Below are 23652 nucleotides of genomic sequence, written 5' to 3'. Positions count from 1 at the left end.
TTTTTATAATAATACTTATAATTTTACTAATAAAACGTAATTAAATAACTATTAAATCATTTGTTTTCTGTATGGTGAAAGAAAAATATGCTATGCATTAAATCACTGAGCGTACTGCCCTCTGAAATATATCAGTTTGCTAGATGGCCATCTTCCAAAACATTAAAAACAATTATAAAAGTCCTCTAGAATGCGACCAAACACATTTCATGAACAGTTTTCAAGACAGCATGTACAACCTGCAAGTTTGGAATTTCTTTTGGTTGTTATTTCATGTAGAAAGACGAGTAGATCGTGAGCCCACCAGTGTTATGTTAGGCTCTGTGTGTGTGATTAGTCAACAGCGCGGGTCATACAGCACTGCGTCATGCAGGGGAATCACAATGCCGGCCCAACATCATGATGGCTGTCAGCCATCAGCTATGGACAATGTCATCGTCTATCGGCCCGAACTTATTACAAGAAAACTGATCTGGTTTTGATATGTGCCTTTTTTTGAGACCACAACAAGACTGAACTGCTGAACATGACTGAAATGACTAACTCATCTTGAAATATTCTACATTGTTAAAGGTCCAGTGTGTAATTTTTGGGAAAACCTATTAACAGAATTGCAATGTAATTTACATAACTATGTCTTCAAAGGTGTATAAAGACCTTATATAATGAAGCATTGTTTTTTTTATTCAAAATTAGCTATTTCTGTCAATAAACACTGTAGGTCCCCTTGCATGGAATTCGCCATGTTGTTTCTACAGTAGCCCTAAATGGATAAACTGAGCGTCTCTACAGAGCGTGTTTCCAAAATACGAATCCTTCGGCAAAGAAGCAAAAACGTGACCACATCTTAGTGGTGTGTCAGCCACTGTAGTGCTTTGAAAGGGAGGGGTTGATTGAGCAGATAGTTGCCATTCACAACCTTACTGTCAGATGCAAATACATTTTATGCACTGGACCTTTAAATCACTAGCCCATCAGATTAAATCCAACACCATGAATAAAAAAGTTGCAAAAAGTTATTACCAATACAACCGTTTTAAAAATAAATATTTTATTTTTTACTTTACTTTATTTTGATAGATCAATATTATCAACTGCAACGAAAATAAAGGGTTTTATTTTAAGAGCCTGTAAGTGACAAATACTGGGATTGGGCAGTGACTTATTAAAGAAATTCACTTTAGAGATTTTAAAACAAATAAAAATAACATGGGGATATTACAGGATTTTTATTCATACCCAACGTGTCCCAAAAGTCACACACAGAATTATTTCCTAAAGGTGAGAATTACTACATACATTTATACCGAAGAATAAGGGGTGGGTGGAATGACAAAAAAATCTGTTTCACGGAGTGAATAGTTTCATTTCACGGTAACAATATATTTCTCGGTTACAATCCATCCATCCATTTTCTACCGCTTATCCGAACTACCTCGGGTCACGGGGAGCCTGCGCCTATCTCAGGAGTCATCGGGCATCAAGGCAGGATACACCCTGGATGGAGTGCCAACCCATCGCAGGGCACACACACTCACTCATTCACTCACGCACTCACACCCTACGGACAATTTTTTCCAGAGATGCCAATCAACCTACCATGCATGTCTTTGGACCAGGGGAGGAAACCGGAGTACCCGGAGGAAACCCCCGAGGCACGGGGAGAACATGCAAACTCCACACACACAAGTCGGAAGCGGGAATCGAACCCCCAACCTTGGAGGTGTGAGGCGAACGTGCTAACCACTAAGCCTCGGTTACAATCTCCTATTTTAATTCTATATCTTATACCTCACTTTTCTAACATTGATTTAATTAAATTAATTAATACAGTTCATTTAAATGCTAACCATAGTTCAAATGTAGGCAAATTATGAAAATGTACTAAAGATATCAAATTAAGTTCAGACAATAAAATGTATTATTTATTTATATTTATCTTCTGGCAATATCATATGAATACAGTAGGAAGATAGACAACAAGTATAACAATGAAGTATGAATATATGAACAAACAATGAGAGTACAGTTTATGACTGGTATTGCTCTTCACTCTCTATTAGATGCGCATTTTTGTTTTGTGACTCTCTGTCTCTAGGCTTGTTTATTATGGCTCTTATTGTCTCTGCACTGCGAGTCTTTGGTGACTCCACAAGCGTCTCCCAGCAGCAGTGCGTCAAGTTCAAAGCGTTCACGTGGCGAGCATCATCGCAAGTTTCGCCTTGCTTGCCTAAAGTTTAACTTTATTATAACTATTAACGGCTTTACAAATCGACCTGACTACTGAAATACTTGAGAATTCATTTTTTATATGCACGCAGATCACTGCACCCCTGCACGAGCACTGTGGGTGAGAGAAAGCGCCGGACTGGAGCGGATCACAAAACTACAGACTTAAACAAGGTCAAAAGAATGTTTGATATGTTAATTTTCAAATGGGTGAATTAATTAATTAACTTTTTTCATAATAACAGCCACTTAAAGAGCGGAATACACAGAATAAAAAAAATCTAACGGAATATTCCGTAATTCTGCCCGGCCCAACGAAGAATTATCAAATCATGGCTTTTACACAGTTACCTAAGAAACACACAGTTACCACATGAAATTGGGAGGGTGAAAATTGACAGACACTTGGTATGAGTCACCTTGACTCTAAACGAATCCTTTTACGGAGTATCTACGAGATGTATATCTACACAGACTGTAATTGCGATTTGGAGTTACTGTCTGACAGAGACGGACGCTCTGCCTTTTATGGCCTCTTTCCTTTTCGCATGAAAGGAATGATTCACCACTAACTGAAAGTGGGTTACATAGGTGGGCAAGCACATAAAAAGGTTTGAACTTATTTTTTATTTCTGCTAAAACAAATTCTAATACCACAGAACTGATCAAATGTGTTTTCACAAAAGGTTTTCACCCTTGAAGATTAACAGGGACAGAAATGTCTGTAGTGAATATTGTATATGAACATTTTCTTAAAAGCAAAGATCTTAGAAAATAGAAAAGCTTAGAAAAACATTCAGGTTAAATAAATTGCTTTTATCAACAAAACGAATAACCACTGCACACACCGTGCAACCATCAATAAGAAACAAACGAATATAAAAAAAAATATGTTAAATAAGGTGCCTTTATCCACAAGATGAATAATCACTGCTCAAACAAATTAAAAACGGCTGATTTGTTTTGCTGTGGGACCCATTTTGGCCGCCTCATTTGTATGGTGCGCTTGAAGGTGTAAGTCTTAATTCACAGTTTACCTCTGGATTCTACCACCTTCATCAGGCAATGTTTACAGGTTGCCTCATTAGCGTTTTCAGGTTCCCTGTTGGCATTGGGTTTACATCCAAAATATTTCCAAATAGGCGCTTTTGCATTTCGCTTTGAAACCAAATCTTCCGCCATGGTTTTGTCCGTTAACTTGCCTAACTCTCCTCACGTGAAATCTGTTATCCATAAATGAAATGTGGCACATGTTGCTGAAAACACGACACTCGTTCCGCTTAAGCTAAATTTAGAAGACGCACTCTGGCGTGTTGTTTTACTCAGTCACTAATTGAATTAAGTGATTTTGCTATAAAACGTAAAAAAAGAACGGTGGGGGCGGTGCCGCGATGGGCAAATGATATAACCGGTAGGCGGGTTAAACACCGTGTATCACCGGTTACACCGACTATCGCAACAAGCCTAATGTCTTATAAAAAAGTTCTAGAGAAAGTAAATGATCAGAGACATCTGGAAACCTTTCGTACGAGGTAACAGTGCTATCCACGGAGGCATTTTGCAGTAGTTATACAAAACATTATATAGGCCTATGGCATAAAACTTTTCATTCTGAGCTAAAACATAATATAAATAAACTTTATATCTATTTAGTATTTATTTTAAAGAAAATTTATCTTGGAAATGTCATGAGGGAATGTCATGATGACATTATCGTCTTCAGTTTAACTATCCCTTTAACCATCCAACATTAAAGTAATCACCACAGTTGAACTAGAATGAGCAATTTAGTGCCGAATAAAAATCTTTCCTGAGCTTCAGTACAGTCCCATTTGCAAATCCACATCACCTGGTATTTATTAGTATGGCAACTCTTGAACTGTGCTCAAAGAACATGGTGAGGGGTGGTTTATATATGTAAACCAGGCAAAAACAGTGATCCTTTGAGCACTGCTAACCCGTGATCTTTAGGTTAAAATACTAGAATGGAAAAGATATGCGTTTGTCCTGATAACCACCATGGAGAGTCAAACTGTAAAAATTGCAACATTACGTAGAAGGGGAGAGAGAGACAGAGAGCTCATAAAATGAGCCATGTATGACTGCTCAGGCTAACAAACTAAATGCAGATGTCACAGAGTTTACATCCAATAGAGAAAGAAACATACCTGCTTGTGTTCCATTACATCTTACTTGGGAGAAAATAACATTACTTCATTATTTTATACTATAGAAAGTCAAAAGGGCACACAATCTGTAATATTTGCCAACAAGAAATGGCTGTAGTCCCCTTATAAATGTAAGTCTATTGGAATTAGGAATTATCCCACTTAAAGTCGCACTGCGGTCAATAATTTTATCACCTAGAACTCATATTGAGAATCAAAATAGTGTGAATTCGTCCCAGCATCCACTCAATTGCACCAGCTCGGACTATAGATATTAGGGATGGGCATTTTTCAATAATTTCATATTGGAATTTATGAGCTCATGAAAAACGAATATTCAAAATATGTCATTTGGTACCTTTTGTCCCAATTTCACATCAAGCTTATAATTATCATAAAATATTCCAAACGCATTAATAGTATATCCTGTGTATAGGATTTTAAATGTTGAAAAAAATAACATTTTTAAAAATACAAAAAAACTGCATTTAAATCTGCATGGAATAGTAAAATACAAAAAGAAAACTGACAAAAAAAAAAACCGCAATGTATATTGACAGTCTGTGATAAATGGTTATGTTGTTTATTTAGTTTTACATGTTCTTGATAAGAAAAACAAGGATATAGGTCTACTTTACTCTGCTGAAAGTCTGTTCAACAAGCCGACGGTTAACAAGCCGACAAAAGAGAAAACACGCTGCTCTTCTCTATCTCCAGGTAACAAAAACCCAGATCTGACAAGAATATCTGTCTTTATTGTTTATAATGTTGATAATAAATAAAGAAAACTGGTTTGTTTTACATTTACATTTACATTTAGGCATTTGGCAAGCGCTTTTATCTAAAGCGACTTACATTGCTTTATCCTATACATTTTACATAGGTATTTGCAATCCCCTGGGATCGAACCCACAACTTTGCTTTGTTAACGCAATGCTCTTACCACTGAGCTACAGGAAAGTTTGATACCTCCAAACCGACTGTTAACAAAGATGGAGCCATTGTAGTGCTTGTTTCCCTATTTATCACGTGACTATCATCCGAGGAAGATATTTCCTGCTGATAAGCACAGCATATAAATTCAATTCAAGTTTATTTATATAGCGCTTTTCACAATGTGCATTGTTCCAAAGCAGCTTTACAGGGGCAAACGGTGAAAACAGGAAATGTAAAACACAGCACAGTGCGTAGTGTTTATAGAACGAGCAAGATCATTCTAATAAATAAGATCTAATTCATAAATAAATAAATGCAAAATATGTTGTGATAAATGTGTGTGTGTTATTTTTCGTTCACAGTCAGTGTCTGACTTGTTTAGCTTTGCATTGCATTTGCGTCAATAAATAAGGTATAGTAGGCCTATTTATTTCAGACATCAGGGCATTTTTTAAAACAAAAAAAGCGTCTGTGCAAATTTATTTACAGTCTGTTACTTGAAGGCGATTAACCTATTTGAACTTCTAGAAGAAAAATTCAGGCTTTTAGGTATGGAAAAAGGTGCCAGTCTTATGTTAAGGCCAAATTCATTAACATGAGTGTTAGTGAAATGTAAATTTTCATGTTTCAAGTTGTTGAGATTAGCAACACTTAATATAATTTTAACAAACGAATATGAATTTACTAAAACAACTGCTCCAAACAAGTTATGGTAATAAATTAATTATTGTTAATCATTTAATATCACATTGGTATTTTAGACCTAATGTAAGTAATGTTAACAAATTCTGTGGCTCGCCAGTTTTGAAACATTTTAATATGGTGATGTGAGCAGAGCATGACACACGATCCGGGCATCCGATGTGTACAATTAAAATATTTAAACTAGCTTGTGATCTGAGTGAACAAAGATTTAGGAACACAAAAAAAATATCCTTTATATTTTCTGTATATTTTAAAATAATATACAGATGAAGCGACGAAGCGTTAAATAAGATGTGACGACCAAGATCTTCTGTAGCAGTAACTTAACCTTCTGGTGACGCAGTTTTAGTCTCATGTAAATTCGAACATTCGTGCACATGCCTAATAGACATATATGTACATAGATGCTGCTATATATGTCCAGACACTGCTAAAGCCAGTTTCTCAATGCACACTAGCTGCGCTTTAGAATGCAAGTCCGTGAACAAGTTATTGCATTGACAATGCACATGTTGCAGAAGCAGAGCTGAAACACCAGTTCTGTGACCGCTTTAGCTCAAAGTCTATTAGGGTTACACAATACAAAGTTTCAGCATCGTCATCGCGATGTGCCCATGCACAGTAGTCACATCGAAGGAGGTGCGATGTAGGGCAGAGTTAAAACTTTATTCAGTAGCCTTGAGTTAGCCACTTTAATGTTACATAGCCGCTCTCTTTAATGGTAATGTTAAAGTTAGATAAAATGCGCTCTGTAGAAAACCAAAAAGCAAACAGTTATGAGGCACTTTTGAATACCATTGTCATTTTTTCTACTACTGTATGGTTGTCAATGGTGGCCAAGAACCGTTACAAGCATTCTTCAAAATATCTTACACTGTGTTCATCAGAACAAAAGATTTATACAGTTTTGGAACAACTGTGGGGTGAGTAAATGAAGACAGAATTTTTCATTTTTTGGTGAACTGTTCCTTTAAGCACTTAATTTATATTTTAAAAGTTCATTTCTATGGTATACAAATGCATTACTCCCACTACAAGTTCCTAGAATCTGAGAGACTTTTCAGTGGAAAATATTACTTGTAGGGCTTGACCGAATACCATTTTTCACCTTCGAAGCTTTGGTAGTAATCAACACCAAAGCTTGGAAAGGAGGGGGCTGAACATATTCTTCTCTCTAATATAGGCATTTTAATTCTGTTTGCATTTTAATTATGTCGAGAACCGTTCATCCAATCGAATTCACGCATTGTGGCATGTAGCTGCGGACCCAAGAGAGTGCAGTGTCGCAACTTGTTGACATATAGACACACGCGAGTCACAACATGTTGACAATTAATAAACTTTTAATAAACAACAGAACAATCAATGAGTCAATTAACAGGTTCTATTCCACTTAATGATAAATCAGTTATTATTTTCTAGTATGTTATTTATACTAGAATTGAATTTAATAACCTATGTAGCCTTTTGGCTTACATTGCATATATGACTTTATCTCTGTTCCAGACATCTCAGTTCGCCTAATAATTACATTAATACAAGTTAGCATCTTGTTAATGTTCTTATACTGTCAAGTAAACATGCTGTCATGTCAAAAACACAAAAGGTTCACATAAGCACATTCCGTTGTGTTTTAAATGTATAACCATATCAAAAAAAGAATGTGCCGTAAAGTGACAGTAACCTAATACATCGGTGTCACATATTAAAGAGAAAATTAAACTTTTGTAGCTTTATTAAGTGTCATTGCATATTTATTTTATACTGTGAAGACTATGCAGTGTTTTATTTTTATGGATCATTCAGTTTTCATCTTGAATGCTACAGTTAAATATACCTAGTTGAAACATTTAACTGTTGTTCAAAATGTAATTGTTCATATTTGTGGGATTATGATGATAAATCTATATAACCAAAGCATTTTTCAGTAATACAGTGTTAAAATAAAATGGTGCTATATCAAATTTATATTAGAGTAGATTAGATTATTTGTATTAGATTCTAGTACCGTACCGAAGCCAAAATTTAGGTGTCGAGCCAACACTAGATGCTCATGGATTTGTCGGAGTCTGCGTTATATGAGGACATGAACACATAAACTTCATCTCCAGAGTTGTTCTGAGAGTTTATTTCACAAATATTTTACGTAGTGAATAGTGAAGCTATCGTCAAACATACACTGAAAAATTTGCGTCTTCAAACAACCGGTCAAAATAAAAGTCTGGTTAACTACAGTATTTTTATCTGGACAAATATATAACTATTTTAAAGTAAAAAATTTAAAACAGAGCTTTTGAAAAATGTATTTAGGTAAACTAAATGCATCATGCTTAAACTGAAGTTAGTTGTTTACCTTTGAAATTATTTGTTGTATTTTTATTTATGTTTCTTATTTATATATGTGTATTATATTGCATATTAAATGTCATATGCCAATGGAATGTACTAAATGGGTTTAGTTTAGTTAGTATTGTATGTTATTTGAGCAATAAAAATTTAACTTTAAAAAGGAAAAAAATGTGTTGTTCATTTCAAGAGTCTTATTTTCTCTTGTATATTTAGTATTAAGATTAATCTGTAGAATACTTGATTAATAAATAATCGATAGCTACAGCCACGTTAAACTGGCAAAACTTTGACCAGTGGACTTTCTGGATCACCCTTCCCTGTCAGTGCTGAATAAGAGAATGTAATTTTCAGTACATTCCTTCCAGGAAAATGCCTTCGGGTTATTAATTTTTGGCTTCTGTAATATCAAAGGCTCCCTCAGTATCCGTCAGCTCTGTCACCTAATGGAATGCATTGGGCAGCAGTGAACACCTGCTACAGCAGACGTGAATGTGGCCAGTGTAGTTCACTCGCTGTTGATGGATGTTAGATAAACACATAACTCTGGGATAGAATCGTCTTTGATGGATGGCCGAAGTACATTTTATTCCCTACGCAGCTATAATGTGTAATTTTCAAAAAAACTGTGATTCCTTAATAGGTAAAGATTTTAAATGTTACATATTTATCTAGACATGCAATCTAGTGAACTTCAAGTACCGGTACTACAAATAAGTGCCGTTCAGATCTTTTCAGAAATCATTGCAATGTCAAGTATTAATTCTGATTTAAAGGAACCATGTTTCATTTAGGATCAACATTAAGTGACAAGTTTCCAGAAATGAGGATGAGCCTCATTATTTGGGTCAGTTACAATTCTTTGGCAATTCATCTACCCTGACTTTTCCAACATATGCATTTAAAATGTTTTCACATCAAACCTAGAATACTTAATGCTAGTATATGCCACTGACTTTATATCTGCTCTGCTAATGCTGTATAAAGACAATGCGTCTCTTCCCAGCTTGCACTGTATAAAGAAAACGCTTCTCTGTGCAGTTTGCACTGTATAAAGAAGACGCTGATGTTTCACTGTAGACATCATCCGATGCCAATTTCATAGACATTTTGAATTATTCCTAATTATTATCTGTTGTTTAACATTTAGTCATTTAGCAGACGCTTTTATCCAAAGAGACTTTTAATTTTCATAATCTAATGATAATTAGACATTAAATGGCATGTTTATGTTCACAATATCATGGAACATGCAGGGCTCTAGACTTAAGACTTGTCAACACCAGGACGATAATTGCATGTGGTTATCAATGTAACAGTCAATGCTTTTTATGCTTTTCAACAGTAATCATAAACAGAAGCCAATGTGACAGTTAACAAGGATTTTTTTCCTGTTATTTGCAAGCGTTACATTTAGCATTTAGGTAGAGTATCAAGAGTGCTTGATTTAGTATATTATCTGGAATCTTCCTTTTAAGTTACACCTATAACATTCTCTTTGAGCTTACTCAAGTGAATGAAAGTCAGAAAACGGTAAAGACTAGGATCTCAGCCCATGGGTATGCATGTACACACATACACACAAACAACAATGTGCTCGGAACAAACACTCCACGTACTGTTGATTAGCATCTTACAAAACACTAGATTAAAGGCAGTTTATTACGGTTTCTGAAAACACATCAGCTAGAGGATCAGCCATTTCCTCAACTAAAAAACCAAAGTGGTATTTATGGAAGTGCACAGCTGGTTTTCCCTGTGCTTTGCACAGCATGACTCACACCTAATGAAATATAGTTTGTTGCATTCAAATTTGGACTAAATAAACATGATGTTTTACAGGTCTAGATGAATTCCTCTGAGTCAGAAAATGCAAAAAAAGCTGATAGATGTTCCAGCCAAAACCAACACTTAAACGGTTACTGAACGACATAATAGAGCACAGCAATTGCGATCCATAAGAAAAACTGTGTTAAATTCTATTCAAAAGAAAACAGTGATTCCTTAATAGGTATGAATTTTAAATGTAAAATATATATATTACCAAACCAGACAGATAAAGAATAAAATTAGACAGAGAACATCGACATCACTGGATTTATTATATGCAGTTCAGTGGTTAAAATCAGCAAGTACCTGCCTCAGGTTGCAGTCCCATAAACAGCACAAACCTTAAATTAATACAAAAACAGCGGTATTAGAGCCTACTAGTTTTTCTAAAATTAAGATCTTCACTTTAAACGGCGGTAATGATGTATTAAGCTTGTTTACATTATTTATACGAAGGCATTTAATCCATACACTCTTGTTAGGCTTGGATACTGCTGTAAACAGAACATTGTTTACCCTGCGTCAAACGATGCGGAAGTTAAAAACCCGGAAGTGTGAAAATGACTTTCAATTGTTCAATGGCATACGCTATAAATTGAAATTCAGGTTTTGAGTTCAAGTGAGCAAGTCTGTAACACATTTGTGAGAGTTTTGCCTTTGAAAATGAAACATTTGTGATTTGTCTAATACTTTACTTGTATCTGTCACGCAGAGTGGAAAATCAGTCTGGATACAGCACAAACAGAGAGATGCAGTCCAACTTTCCAACAGAAGGCAACCACATTAAATGTTCTGGTCCTCCAAGCATATTTTTTTGTATTTGCACAGTACACAGACATATATTATGTAAACACAAACTTTTATTCTGGCTGCAATTAATCGTGATTAATCGTTTGACAGCCCTAGAAAAAAACATCTGATATGATTAAAGTTTAGTGCTGCAACAACGAATCGATTTAATCGATAAAAATCGATTACTAAAAGAGTTGGCAACGAATTTCATAATCGATTCGTTGTGTCGCGCGACACGGAGACATTTGATTATATAAAAACAACTTTATTCGAGCGCGGAGCGGAGTGAACACACTCGGTCTCTATCGCGCACTGATGCTAGCAGAGTTTGGCGCCTCATAGACGGGGCGGAGCAAAAGTAAAAAAAAACGAGCGGAGCAAAGATACATGGCGGAGGCAGAGAAATCCGCGCGACCCAAGTCATCCAATGTGCGGGAGCATTTCACACTAAATAAACAGAAAAAGTGTGTTAACTGCAAAATATGCAAAAGGGACATGGCATGGCACGGGAGCACCACGGCAATGATCCAGCACCTGAAACGCAAACTTGCCTTTGATGAGGAGGAAGGGAGTTCAACAGCAGGTTAAGTCACTACAGAATCCTACTTTTGTTTCCTTTTGAAGTGAGGAACGTAATGTCCCTGGTGCTGGTGTTTATTCGTTATCCAGCTTGACAAGCATGACAAGTTAGCGTTAGCTCGTTAATAAGCAGGGGATGGTATAGTTACTTTGCACTTTGCATTGCAAGAATAAAAACACGTTTTTATTCACTAGCCTTTTTTGAACCATTCACTTATCAATCTGTTGTCATGTATAGCTACACTGCAAAAAAGCCTTTCTTAGTAATTTATTTCTCGTTTCCAGTCCAAGTATCTAAAAAAAATCAAGATTACTAGACAAGAAAAATGGCATGAGAAAATTAATTGATGCTTATAACTTCTGTTTGAAATTATATCTCATTAAGATTATTTTTCGTACCCCATTGGCAGATAATTATGCTTGTTTTAAGCAAACAATCACTTAATTTGAGGTGTTTTTTCAGAAAACAAGACATAATTTCTTATGCTATTTCATGTGTCTAGTAAATGTATCTTGATTTAAGATTTTTTTGATATTTGAACTGACAACAGGACAAAACTACTAAGTTAGAAAAGCAATTTTTGCAGTATATATTCTGTGCTTTGTCCCATATAGGTTATTATTGACAAATATATTTGTGTGTGTTGTACTTTTTAATTTAATTTTAAAGTTCTTTTATAGCACTCGGTCATCTTAAGCTTTGTTAAAATGTGGTGTATAAATGAAGCTTGCACTTACTACAATGATGGTAATAATTTAATGAATAAACTTCAAGTGAATTTGAGAGCGAGTTCTCACATTCAAACAAATCCTGTCAAATTTCTGATTTGTATTGTTCTTTATTTTTTATAAATTATTTATTGTTCTGGCAGCTCAGGTGGCACTTTTATTTAAAAAAAAAATCTATATATTTGGCAGATGTAAAACATACATGTGTATGTTTTTTGTGTTAGTCCATTTTTATTTTATTATTATGATTACAGCTCAGGGATGTTCAAGGAGCAACATGTTTGTGCAGTTTCTAAAGATTTAAGTTCTGTTTTTGAATAAAGGGTTGGAAATTAATGCTTTTCTTGGTTTATGTTTTTATCCGATTCATCGATTAATCGAAAACATAATTTACAGATTAATCGATTATTAAAATAATCGTTAGTTGCAGCCCTATTAAAGTTGACTTTGCCCCAATAACAGCTACCATGACATTAACATCGGCTGTGAAAGCTATTCAGTGTAATAGACTGATATTGTGCCTCATTCATGAAACACAAGCAGAATATTTTTTTGGGTAAATCAAGTCGTTTTGATTCATGAAAAAGTACGTATTTTCGAAATGTAAGTTGATACGAAAGAAATGTACACCTGCTTCCTTTCACCTGGTGCGTAAAATATTCAAACTTTCTATAACCTTTTGCCCTGTCTTTTTCATTTTTTTTACTATTTGACTTTGGGAAAAACGCAGAGCTAGTCACTGTTTTTTGCACAGCTGTCCAACCATAGTGGAGAAGAGTTGGGACAAACACAGGACCGACCATCATACACAACCATGGAGAAGTTAATATTACTTGTTACTGTAATCTATCATTTTAAGTAATATTCTTTTAAATAAGACACTAGTAACATGTAACTGTCATGGATATTCCAAATCGCAGCAACTAATACATGTATGCAATAATTTTGCCAAACCAGAGAATGAAGTCAAGAGGATTGCAGCATTCCTAGATATGGCAATTATGGATCAGCATGCATGCGCGCACTGTTTCGAGTGATTGGAATTCATTAACATACACATTTCTCCATCAAATCTGACGTTTACGAAGTTTTTGTGAATCCGGAGGAAAGTTTTCGGGAAGGTCCATTTTTTACACATATATTTACAAATGTTTCATGAATGAGGCCCATTGTGCGCACACATTGCTGATTTCTTGAGCCCGCGGATGAACGATTTGATTTAGGAGACGTTTAAAACGAAACTTACCGAGGGGGAGTTCAGGAAACGTCATTGATCTGTGGATTATTTGAGACATCGCTGAATCATTTCAAATCCGTTCACACTAAGAACGAACGACAGGCGATTGTTTGGTTAAGTTTTATTTGACTATACGTGTCGTGAACATGAGGATAAGTGTCCTTAATAAACAATAAAATCATTGTGAGAACATAACACGAAGCCTTCCATTATGCTTTAATATGTAACACTATAAACAATAAAATTACATACTTTTGGAGAGCACAATTTCTGTTGGTTCAAATGAATTCAGATTACAGTCCCTCTATTTAGCACCAATCAATAACGAAACTGCTCTATAAACATTGCCTCTTTTTAAATAAGGAGAACCAAATCTGCTGTCATCAATTTATTTTTCAGTGTCAGTAATACAGTTACTTTGGGGAAATGTGAATAAATGCATTGCTGACTGATTTAAGCTGTGCCCCTAAATTTTTTGCTTGCGCTCCTCAATATTTCAGTGAGGGGCAACAGTGCTCCTAGTAACTAAAAGCTAAAAAGTTAGTCTGGAGCCCTGTACACCCTGTCCCATTTTTAGCGAGGGCAGGTATTTGGAAATACTTTGGATTTTATCAACTCTATGTTAAGAAGGAGCCTGACAAGACGAATGGAATATGCAATGTTTGTAAAGCGAAGATGAAGTATTTTGAGAACATTTAACGAAAAGACTCGCATCGAACGCCATCATTCCAGCAAAATGGAGTAAAATCTAAACATACATCACATCGAATTTTGAGGAAGATTCGTTATTAAAAATCGAAAAATAGTGACCCAAGAATCGATATGAATCGAATCATGAGGTACCAAAAGATTCCCACCCCTAATATGCAGTTTAGAAAGGCATAAACGGAGTAGCTTCTAATGAATACAATAAAAAGTTGCACACAAATTGACTAATGTTTGACTAACCTATCTTTCACACAAATCTAATAAAATTTGCGTTGGACTTCATGAAGACAAGGGACTTCACTGCCACACTATAGCATCTTTTGCACTGGAAAATTTCAGGAACAAAGTTCTGGAATGAGTAACGAGGGCGGTTGTATGTTAACTAAGTTTTCCCTCAGGTAATTTTTCCCGGTTGCATACGGCACCTCCTCTCAGGTTGCGTAAGCCGGCCTGCAGCGCGACATTTATAAACATAACAAAACTAAAGGACGCCGCAATCTGAGTTGTATTTTTATTGTCTGTTGAGGGTTTTGTGATACCTGGCATGAAGACATATAAGTTGTGATTTAAAAGCAAATAGGCGGACCAGCCGTCTTTGCCCGTTTAGTCAACGTGCTGCAAGTATGAGCAACGGTCATTCTTTCTCTACGCAAACTAAACTTCATTGGGAATATATTGAAATGGCTTGCACTGGTACACGAGCAGCATGAACAAAAGATAAAAATATTGAAGATCATCTTATCATCATTAAACCAAAAGACAATATATTTAATGAGCAAAACCAACGCCTAAAGCTTGGGCTACTTAATATTAGATCACTAAATCCAAAAGCAGTTATTGTAAATGAGATGATCACAGACAACAGTTTTGATATACTTTGCCTCACTGAAACCTGGCTTAAGCCAAATGATTATTTTGGTCTAAATGAGTCTACTCCTCCAAGCTACGGTTATATTCATGAGCCACGTCCGGTTGGTCGAGGTGGTGGTGTCGCAACAATCTTTAGAGATTTTCTTACCGTTACTCGGAGAACAATGCATACATTTAAATCATTTGAAATGCTTGCGTTGAACATAACAGTTCCAAACAAAAGTAAACAATCATTGGTCTCTCTTACATTGGTTACTGTGTATAGACCCCCTTGGCCTTACACTAATTTTCTGAAAGAGTTCGCAGACTTCTTATCGGATCTATTGGTTAACGTCGATAAAGTACTGATTGTTGGAGATTTTAATATCCACGTAGACAGTGCTAACGATCCATTAGCTGTGGCGTTTAAAGAACTACTAGACTCTTGTGGTGTAACACAATACATCAATAGACCTACTCATCGCCTTAATCATACCCTAGACTTGATTATATCTCACGGAGCCGATCTAACCAATATCGATATTATACCTCAAAGCGACGATGTTTCCGATCACCATCTTATAACATGTACACTGCGCACTGCAGAAATCAGTTGTATATCTCGTTATCGACAAGGTAGAACAATCACCTCAACTACTAAAGATAGTATCGTAAAGAACTTGCCAGATCTGACTTCTCTAATAACCTTTCCAACGAATATAAAATTGCTCGATGACATGACCAGCAACATGGGCACTATTTTCTCTAATACATTAGAAGCGGTCGCACCTATGAAGTCAAAAAGGATAAATGAAAAGAACATAGCACCATGGTATAATAACACCACTCGCGCCCTAAAAAGAGAAACGCGTAAACTGGAGCGAAAATGGAAACAAACCCAATTAGAGGTCTTTAAAATTGCATGGAAAGAGAGTGCAAGCTGTTACAAAAAGGCACTAAAAGCAGCAAAAGCCAAGCACTTCCGTAACCTCATAGAAAATAACAAAAACAATCCAAGGTTTTTATTTAGTACAATTGCTAAATTAACAAACAAACAGACTCAACCTGACCTGGGTATTCCGTCGCACCTTGGTAGCAATGAATTCATGAAATTTTTTACCGAGAAAATCGAAATAATACGAGACAACATAGCTAAAACCAAACCTCCAAGTTTGTCGGAAGAATTAGTTTCAACCGTCACCCAAAAAGAAAAGCTAGAGTGTTTTTCTCCTATAAATCAGGAAGATTTAATTAAAATTATTGCAACATCCAAACCGACGACATGCTTATTAGACCCCATTCCGACTACTTTATTAAAAGAGTTACTACCTGCTGTAATTGAGCCCATTTGTAACATAATCAACTCGTCTATTAATCTAGGACATGTCCCAGGACCCTTTAAGCTGGCTGTAATTAAGCCTCTTATCAAAAAACCAAATTTAGACCCAAATGAACTTGGAAGCTATAGACCGATTTCAAATCTCCCGTACTTGTCTAAAATACTAGAAAAAGTAGTGTCAACTCAACTGTGTACCTTCCTACAAAATAATGACATGCACGAAAAGTTTCAGTCTGGCTTTAGACCGCATCACAGCACTGAAACTGCGCTCGTTAGAATTACAAATGACCTTCTTATTGCTTCAGATAAAGGTAACATCTCACTATTAGTCCTGCTTGACCTTAGTGCTGCTTTCGATACTGTAGACCATAAAATACTACTAGATCGTTTACACCATTATATCGGTATTCAGGGACAGGCACTGCAATGGTTCAGATCTTACTTAACAGACCGATATCAATACGTCCATTTAAATGGGAAATCGTCAAATCTTACGCAAGTCAATTATGGATTACCTCAGGGATCGGTTTTAGGACCCTTGCTTTTCTCCATATACATGCTGCCCCTCGGCAACATTATTAGAAAACATGGAATTAGCTTCCACTGTTATGCAGATGATACTCAGCTATATATCTCATCAAGACCAGATGATTCCTTTAAGCTATCCAAACTGGCAGAGTGCATCGAGGACATAAAACATTGGATGACTAGTAATTTCCTCCTTTTAAACTCTAGCAAAACAGAAATATTACTTATAGCACCAAAATTAAGTAAACAGAATATCTCCAATTACAGCCTGCAAATTGAAAGCTGCACTGTTACTCCAACAAATACAGTTAAAGACCTAGGCGTTATATTAGACGGCAACCTGTCATTTAAAAATCACATCTCAAATATCACAAAAACAGCCTTCTTCCACCTTAGAAATGTTGCCAAATTACAAAATAGTTTATGTGTTGCAGACGCAGAAAAGCTTATTCATGCATTTGTGACCTCACGGCTTGACTATTGTAATGCTCTACTTAGTGGTTGTCCTGTATCATTGATAAACAAACTACAGTTAGTTCAGAATGCAGCTGCCAGAGTTCTTACTAGGTCAAGAAAATACGATCACATAACCCCAGTTTTATCATCGCTTCACTGGCTACCCATTAAGTATCGTATTGATTTTAAAATTATTTTAATTACTTACAAAGCCCTGAACGGTTTAGCACCTACTTACTTAACCAAGCTTTTATCACGTTACAACCCATCACGCTCGCTGAGATCTCAAAACTTAGGACTTTTTACAACACCTAGAATAACAAAATCCACCAAAGGTGGACGAGCTTTCTCATACGTAGCACCTAAACTCTGGAATAGCCTTCCTGATACTATTCGAGGGTCAGACACACTCTCCCAATTTAAATCTAGATTAAAGACACATCTTTTCAGCCAAGCTTTCACTTAATGCATAGTTAATGAACAGCAGCTACGCTAATTATTCTCTTTATTCTCTTTCCGCCTCTGCCTCGGGATGCCCATCCCGAGGTAGGAAGAAGTTCCACCATGTCCAGACGACCAACAGATCCCCATCCCCAATTTGAGATTACACCAGATACAGCTGCAGACTGACTGACCATCCCAGCTCCATCTAAGGCAATTCCACCAGCTGCCAAGAGAAATATGACCATCGGACCATCCCAGCTCAGACCACTACATCCCCAACCAAGAGCAAAGACGGACTATTTGTCTTATTAATGCTGAAGTTACAATATTTGGTATTAAATGCTAAACCTAAACCACATGTCAGCAGTCTGAGTGCAGCTATGACACGTCAGAGGGGATCTGGCCCTCCCGGTTGAGCCTGGTTTCTCCCGAGGTTTTTTTCTCCATTAATCAATCATTGGAGTTTAGGTTCCTCGCCACAGCAGGGCAGTGTTGGCCTGCTCACCGGGAGACTGCATTCATTCATTTATTTATTTATTTATTTATAAATTAGATGTTATTTATTAGAATGAACTTACTCGTTGTATAAATACCATGCACTGTGCTGTGTTTTAACTTTTCTGTTTTTCCTGTTTGCCCCTGTAAAGCTGCTTTGAAACAATACACATTGTGAAAAGCGCTATATAAATAAACTTGAATTGAAACTTGAATTGAATAAGAACCCATGATAAACAGAAATTCTGTCCCCACAGGAAGTAAATATCTTGTTTTTAATGGTTTCTAATATTGGCGTATTCCATTGCAGAGTGTGAGATGTACGAATCAAACTTTTTGTAGATTTGTATGAATTAAAAAATATATTTTTTTTTATAATTTATATCAACACTGTCGTGTCCAAGTATTAAGTCCACATGATCTTCATATCCAGGGTTGCTCTGAGAGTTTATTTTATGATCGTTTTACTGTTTGAGTGAAGCTATCTGCAAACAAGCATCTTCCCGAAGACCCATCAAAATAAAAGACTTGTTAAATTGAACACTCAGACCAAAAAATACTATAGAGTACTGTAGCATTTGCTAATGAAAATTGAAGTGCCCTTGTAGTAAATTGATAAACACTGTATACTAAGTTCAAAAACAATAGAGTAGGAATGTTACTGCAGTTTACTATAGTAAATACTATAGTATACTACAGTAATTTATGTGGACAAATATAGCACTATAGTATAGTAAAAAAGGAAAAACACAGAACAAGTTTAGGTAGTCTAAAAAAGATATGGCCCTAATGTATCCATCAGTATGTAACATTAATGTCTTTGTCAGTTATCTGCCTATTCATAATGAACTACACTTGCAAATTTCTGCCTGTGCTACCAAACTTTAAACCTCTCTAGGTGCAAAAAAAGTTTACATACAGCATTAAAACAAATAATAATTACTGGTTGCCTTTGTTTTGTAGCAGTCATTGAGAGTAGAGTAAGCCTATAACCAAATTCAGGCCGCCAAAGTGGACACTAGTTAAAATGCTTAGAAGCGAACTTAACCAATCGAAATACAAAACAATAATATTATATTATAATTCAAATGAAATATTGTTTTTTTATCTTTGGACAAGTAATTTTTGTACTCGGACAAGTTAAAACATTTAACATGTTATAATGTTATAACATTAATAAAACATGTTATTGCTCACAAATCAAACACATTTTAATAATACACATATTAAACACTACTAACGGTACACACTATGGTTTACAAGTTTATGTTGGGTGGTCTATGGAAAAATGTTACATTGTTTTAATGTGAAGTTTGGCGAAATTGGGGTCCTTAAGATGTCAGAGAAAATCACAGGTGTAGAAGTCAGCAGAATTACACTAATTTAAGACATCCAACAACAGGCATTTGGAAAGAATAATTCCAGAACATGTTTGGCATACTGCACTAAAGCTTTTAGTCACACTGTTAAATATATGCCTGATGTCAAATGCGGGCAGTTCTAAACTAATGACAGTAACTTAAATAAAGGGATGGGGCAAAGCATTGGAAACACACTTGTTTTAAACTGGACATTTTTATGTACGAGTGAATGGCAAATCAGTATTTTATTACGAGAAGTAAAAAGTCAAACTGTCAGCAACCTTTTCAGAGCTTTTCAGCTAGTTTCATTGTCAAACCTTTATAAAATTACAGATAAAGCTACATTGAAATTTTCAATATTTCATTAAAATTGACCTGACAGTCTAATGTAAGATATAAAAGCATCAATCCCAAATCTTATTATAAGTGTACTTACTCCTGACAAGAGCATATTTATAAAACATTTCCTTATATTCGAAAGATAATGTTCTATATTTCCTTTTACTTAACTAAAGAAGAATGTCCCATGGCTTTACTGACATTTCCAAAAGTACTGAAGATTCAGATGTTTTACAGAGTAAAGCCCAGACAGAGTGATGGCAACTTTGAAGATTTACCTCCTGCCCTGGTCAGTGCTAGATTAACAGACTGAACTTTGAATAACTCTGCAGCCATGTCCAGTTCCTCCACAACTATAGCCAATTTCACAGAGAAATTGTTAACAGGGTGGGTAGAGAGCCATAAAACAGGACAACTAGGTCATTTAAACTTTAGTTTTGACATTTCAAAGTTCCTTTAAAAATCAAAGCAAAATGGCCATCTTTGGAGGTAAACCTGCTTTCAAAAATGTTTTTTTTTTTTTAATGTTTTAAATTGTGAATATTTCCCTGCTATCACGATAGACCAGGGTAAACAGATTTTTTTTCTTCTATAAATTCATCAACTCCTACCATGATGTTTAATTAATTATGAATTCATGTGATGAAACTTAAATTTAATTAAATTTTAGGTTCCTTCAATAAAGACTCCCACAGTCTTTATTGAAGCAGTTATAAAAAAATTAAGAAAGTTTTGTGAGCACCATAAAAGTCACGTTTGAGGTTAAAAAAACGTTTGATGAAAGTTTTTATAGGACTAATAAAATGCTTACCTGCATACGGGAAGCTTGCGAGAAATATGGATATCAACAGGAGGTGATTTTTAGCGAAATGCATCAATGGTAATCCTTGGTGTATACAAGTGTTCCTTCAATACTGCAGTGTTTTGAGGAAATGTGCTTAAATATCATTCAAATAAATTGTACAATCAAAAAAAAATTGTTATGATCTCAAAAAACAGATTCCTCATCTTTGACCAAAATCAATTTTTTCTTTTCATTTTGAAATCATTTTGACAAAAAGTTTTCGAAAGAGATTCACCCAGCATGTGTATTTAACTTAAAGTATTAAAAATTATATAAAGTCTTCTATTTGAACCAATTTACTTTTAAGTGCAAAACAGATTAGCTTTCATTTAAAAACTCAAAGTGTAAATGAATCTGTGATTGGGAATTTAGCTCTGTGGGAGTCTTTACAGAAAAGGTGCTGAAAATAAGTATTCACTATTTAAAAACAGAAGGCCACTTTTCAAGGGAAGGCTCTCCATTGTCTTAAGTCGATTCAAACAGCCTGTGGATTCAGAGACTGTTATTAGCAAGTGAATCAATTACCATGTCTATGGACTTGGTGAACAACTCCAACACCTTTTGGCTTAGAGCGTAAACCAAAGGTGAACCTCCGGGTCAGCCACAAACACAGCTCCCCCATCTACACAAAATGCATGTAACACAAGCTATAATGATAGACCAGCATAATTAACAATGCAATGACCATTAGATAAGACTAGTCAGAGAAATCCACAAATACATGGATTTTGTGCGATGTGCATTAAAAGCGATCTTATTTCTGATCCTACATCCTCTGAATTTTAGAATATTTTTTAAACAAACTCGTCACAGTACATACTCAAGTAAACAAAGTACAACCTATGGACCTTAAGAAATTGTTATACAAGTATGTGTGGTTGCACTATAGCCTACACATTCCAGACAAACTAAATCCACACTGTTTTCATTGTCATGAGACCCATATGTCCGTTGATCTATGACATACTAACAGCCATGAAAATAATTTACTCAGATGTTGTTAAAAAGGTCAAGTACTGTTTAAGCAAAGGAAAATGTATTGGTATTATCACTTAAAGGGGCAGCCCAGCTTTTTAAAATTTGGCAGCTCCTTGGCCTGATGAAATAGAAAAGTGTCCATCGAAAGTGACACTTACTGAAACATGTTTTTTGCTGCAGACTAAGCTCATTCTAAATAGTCTTCTTTTCAAGCTCAGACCTGAAGATACTTGGGGGGACTAATGGCGCCACACGCTGAAATAAACATCTGACATACTGAACGCATTGGTGTATTGTATGTAAACACTAGGCCAGGGAGAGTTGTCCAACTTACTGGATACGCAATCTATAACAAGATGGTTTCATTCATGCACGAACATACAGCAAATAAGGTAAAGCTTTGCAGTAGGCCAGCAATCTCAAGTGTTAGTGATAAAGCTGGTGGTAGACAATATGCATGCCCCATCCCCCTTTAAAGCCTAAGCCAAATAGCCAAAAGAGCGCAAATTCGAAACAGGAAATTTCAACATCTGTCAAGCACGCACCAATATGCATCTGATTAACAGCTCTAAACGATTTCAACGCAACTCGCATGAGTTGAATATAACCTCAATTAGTTAATCAAGAGATACGCACTAAAATAATAATATTAGACCGTCTCTCTTGATAGTTATATCAAAACCTGTGATGTTTTTACATCTCTAGGTAAAAACAAAGGTGCATTCACCAAGGTGCCCCAAAAAGCAAATGCAAAGCACTAGATCTGTTCAATTAAATTGTGTTATTTGAGTGAAAGATAACATAAAATATGCAAATTTATGTCTTTAAGTTGGTAACAATATGTTACCGTATACTTAAAAATTGAAGGGGGTAATCTACTTTGTATGAATAAACTTTTTTTGTTGGAACCACATGGAAGAGCTTGCTACTTTTCCCAGCAACGTATTCATCTCTATCGACCCTTTACATCATACGAAATCACATTAATCAAATGAGCAAACCAGCATGCAGCAGTTATAAAAAAAATAAGAAAGTTTTGTGAGCACCATAAAAGTCACGTTTGAGGTTAAAAAAACGTTTGATGAAAGTTTTTATAGGACTAATAAAATGCTTACCTGCATACGTGAAGCTTGCGAGAAATATGGATATCAACAGGAGGTGATTTTTAGCGAAATGCATCAATGCATTAATGGTAATCCTTGGTGTATACATCCTCACTGGGAGCACTCCTCTGACGATGCTTATCTGATATTGAAATCACTGCGTTGGAACTTTCAAACCTATCTACAGAAGTATCTTAGAGCGAATAAAACACGTTTTCTCGAAACGTTCAAGTGTGCAAAAACTGAAACGTCTGTTTTTGACGGTTCGTTAGCAAAATAATGACGCCTTTCATCCCGCTCAATCGATGGATGTTTGTCGACCGCAGCTAAACTTCGTCTAGTTTCCCCAAAACTCTCCGGGTCCTTAATAGAAAAGCGAGCAACTCCAACTTCCCATGACGTAGTAGGGATCCATACCAAGGGAGGGAAGCCAATTTCGAATCTTACTACGGAGAAGGCTTTTTTCATGAATATGTAATACGTATTATCACGCTCACTCAGTAACCACTCTAATTGGCTAAAAGGCGATCGTTGGCTTTGGAATATTAAATGAGACACATGACGGAACGCATTGAAAATATTTTTTTAGCAGGACCTATAATTTCAATTCAGCAGCAAAACATTTAACTGCAATAGTTTGTTAAAGTACTTTGGAGA

The 23652-nt window shown here is 35.7% G+C and overlaps 1 protein-coding gene across 1 annotated transcript in view; it reads right to left on the bottom strand.

Moving 5' to 3' along the window:
- Positions 1-23369, bottom strand: part of ror2 (receptor tyrosine kinase-like orphan receptor 2) — a 100317-nt gene extending 76948 nt beyond the window's left edge. Inside the window, exon 1 of the mRNA XM_056736476.1 lies at positions 23008-23369. Coding sequence (XP_056592454.1) covers positions 23008-23104 — 97 coding nt within the window. The 5' untranslated portion in view covers positions 23105-23369. The remainder of the gene's footprint in view (positions 1-23007) is intronic.
- Positions 23370-23652: the final 283 nt, after the last annotated feature.

Source organism: Triplophysa dalaica, chromosome 22 (assembly GCF_015846415.1).
Source record: "Triplophysa dalaica isolate WHDGS20190420 chromosome 22, ASM1584641v1, whole genome shotgun sequence".
In the NCBI taxonomy this organism is placed as follows: domain Eukaryota; kingdom Metazoa; phylum Chordata; class Actinopteri; order Cypriniformes; family Nemacheilidae; genus Triplophysa; species Triplophysa dalaica.
Note: the sequence above shows the minus strand (reverse complement) of the source record. Positions and strands in the feature narration are given on the sequence as shown.